The 3,311-nt window shown below is 33.6% G+C and overlaps 1 protein-coding gene across 1 annotated transcript in view; it reads left to right on the forward strand.

The window, feature by feature from the left end:
• The first annotated feature begins 1,494 nt into the window (after nt 1-1,494).
• The window catches only part of LOC107711024 (histone deacetylase 7-like), an 11,649-nt gene continuing 9,832 nt past the window's right edge, over nt 1,495-3,311 (forward strand). The window contains exons 1-5 of the mRNA XM_016515925.1: nt 1,495-1,585; nt 1,916-1,976; nt 2,066-2,157; nt 2,295-2,405; nt 2,535-2,638. Coding sequence (XP_016371411.1) covers nt 1,495-1,585; nt 1,916-1,976; nt 2,066-2,157; nt 2,295-2,405; nt 2,535-2,638 — 459 coding nt within the window. The remainder of the gene's footprint in view (nt 1,586-1,915; nt 1,977-2,065; nt 2,158-2,294; nt 2,406-2,534; nt 2,639-3,311) is intronic.

The raw sequence follows: 3,311 nt of genomic DNA on the forward strand, positions 1-3,311 counted from the left end.
TAAAGGGAGGAATCCCATATGGCAAAAATAATAATAATAATAATAATAAAATAAAACAAATAAATAATAAAATAAAATAAAAATCGTAAACAGTGAAGCTCAATGAAATATACTTCGAAATTAAAAATATATTTACTTTCAAACTTCATATAACAAAACATATTTTAATATGTTTTTCATGGGCAAGAAAATACATGTAAAATATTTTAGGTTTTATTCATTACATATTTTTATTTAAATGTGCATTATTTTCCACACGTTTTAGATGATAATTTTTTTTTTCTTTTTCATTTTTTCTTCAAATGTTACATGTGAATATATTATACTTTATATGGAGGGCAACATTTACTTTCGCCTATCTATCTATCTATCTATCTATCTATATATATATATATATATATATATACACACACACACACACAGTCAAACCAAAAATTATTCAGACACCAGATATAATTTTTTTACTTTGTTTTTTTACTAGTGGGTGCGGGACACTAGTTCATTTATGTAAGTGAGGATAGCAAAATAAAGTAAACTGTGACATATTATACCCAAAACTTCTTCATACAGTGGGCTACCAGTAAATTGATGAAAAATTTAGGACCAAAAATTTTATTTGACACTTTGACCTAACCATGTTTTGTTACATTCCTTTCTATCAAAGTTATCTAACATTATGAAGATGTATTTGTTCTGACACAGTTTAACTCTGAGTTCCTGTCATATTTTATAACCATTTTCTAAACTATAGCGAAAAACTACAGCTGTGATAATGTGAGAAATGTTGAAGGTATCTGAATAATTTTTGATTTGACTTTATAAAATGTATTTATTTATTTATTTGTTTATTTTTATGCACTGTTGTCTGCTTGAAATTAAAGTTGGATAGAAATCTTAAACTATAAAAAAAATAGCATTTTATTTTAAAACAGCAAACAAGTTATAAAAATGTTGAATACATAAAAGGTGGTATACTCATTGAACAAACAGACAGTGTGTGTGTGTTACTTTCAAGAAGTACACTCCTTTTTTCTTGATTTTTTTTTACATTCAGTTGAAAGTAAATGTTGAGTAAATGTTATACTGTATCTGCTGATCCAGGTGACACCAGTTCTGTCATTTAACATGAGTTAACATGAATGCAATTTAAAGGATTAAAGGTGCCACCAAACAATAACAATAATATTACTCATAATATTATAATTACTGGCATTTGGTGAGAAATATCTTTGTTAATTTCTGACTTGAGTCAAATGCATTTGGCATTCTGGTCATTCAGACTGTGGCCTAATAATAATCCACTTACAACATCTGAATCTCATATTCAGCATACTTTATTTAAAATTACAATTATGATATGGGTATCTACATAGACACACACTGATGTTAGCTTGCACACTGCAGTGTAATTTTGGAACACTCTACTAGCCTGTTCTGGAACCATTGATATACAATATTCTAGTTTCAGAACTGACATTCTGTCTCATCCTCATTATGCAGATGTCTGAACATCAGCACGGGAAGCTGGAGAGAGGGAGGGAGAGCGAACAAAAGCCATTTAATCAGCCTTTGAATAAAAAGAAGAGTACTCTCATGTTTTTTTTTAACAAATATTCTTTCTTCTATACCAGTGTCAGAAATTAACATATATAAACAGAGTGGGTATCCATTTATCTCAAAAACAAATTAAATTGTAACTGAAATTCTAACTATAGTGTCTGAACCCATACAAGCCTAGAATAGAATATTATGAATTCAAATATCAGATAAAAAAAAAAAGAGTTTTTTGCCCCTGACATCTGTGCATTTTTTTTCACCAAGCCTTGGTTAATTTCTGACCCTGTTGTATTCTGTCATATGTCATATAAAAACTCTATCTGGACTGGTCTGATTTGATGATTGTTGTGATTGGCAGATGCCGGTGCCAGTGACTGGGTGAAACGAAAGCTAAATCAGCATATTCGCAATAAACATAGGTTAGAAACAATAAAAACCTGACAAAACCTGGATCTAAGGTTGCATTTTAATTGTGGAATTGGAGTCATTTATATTTTCTGTTGTTTAGGAAATTGGAAAGTCAGGATCTAACCCAGCTCCGTGCATCAAACATACCTGAATCGCATTATTTGGAGGAGGACAATCCATTAAGAAGAACAGGTGACACACATGTACACATTCACACAAACATGTGAGCTTGTACACGTACACATGTCCTTGAAATGCATAGAAATCTGAGAAATTATTCACATGTTTATACTTGAAGCACATTTGTGTTTGTGCATGTTTGTGAGAAGCCTCAGAGCCAATCCTGAAGCTGCGACCAAAGAGAAGTGCATCAGGAAGACAGAACCCACTCCAGCGTAAAACCAGTGCGCCCCCTGCTGTCAGAGCATCTGACTCTATGGGTGTGTAATAACACTGTGCTAAAATCAACTAAAGCAAAGATATAATGAAATTGTTTGCTGTGAATTCTTTTGTAATTTTGTTCCATGGTCCTTCAGACACTGTAGTGACCAGGTATGTGTATTTTGTAGGGGGAGCCTCCAGTTCTACTCCAGTATCTTTAAAAAGTTCAGCAGCAGATACAAAAATGAGCCATCAAGAGCCACAGACCTATAGCACATCATCACCACAACGGGTCTGTTACTGGACTCTCATTATATATATTATCTCTCATATGAGTAAAGGATGTTTTAGGAGTCAGGCAGCATTTATTTATTTATTTTATTTTATTTTACAAAGCTTTTTTGTGATGGTGTTGTTAAAGTAACCAAAGGTTATTTATTATTGTATTATTTTATGTTAATTATGGGATGGATTGGATGGAGTGTTTTGAGTGCCTATTGACTAAAATGTTTTTTAAATCGATACTTTGTTCATCAGAGGTTCTCAACTGTTTCGACTTGAAGGCCCCTATTGTCCCTACACAATATTTTAAGGCCCGCCATACTGGCTAAGATATCTTCTGTAATTATGAAAACATGCTTGTTTTCAATTTTTTTTTATTAACAGAAACGTCTCAGGTTACTTATGTAACCATGGTTCCCTGAGTAGGGAACGAGACACTGCGTCCTCTAGGGGTCGCTATGGGGAACACCTTGTCGTGACCCGTGTCTGAAGCATACATTGAAAAAACACACACTCGTTGGCCGACGACAGCCATGACGTCACTACCGGTGCGACTATAGTATAAATAAGCGCCGGGAGCTACACATCATTCACTTCTTCGTCTGAAGCTTGCGTCCGCAGCATGGCAAGAAACCTAGAGGACGCAGTTTCTCGTTCCCTACTCAGGGAACGGTGGAATCATA

The sequence above is a fragment of the Sinocyclocheilus rhinocerous genome, unplaced genomic scaffold, assembly GCF_001515625.1.
Source record: "Sinocyclocheilus rhinocerous isolate Xijiao unplaced genomic scaffold, SAMN03320098_v1.1 scaffold85, whole genome shotgun sequence".
Classification (NCBI taxonomy): domain Eukaryota; kingdom Metazoa; phylum Chordata; class Actinopteri; order Cypriniformes; family Cyprinidae; genus Sinocyclocheilus; species Sinocyclocheilus rhinocerous.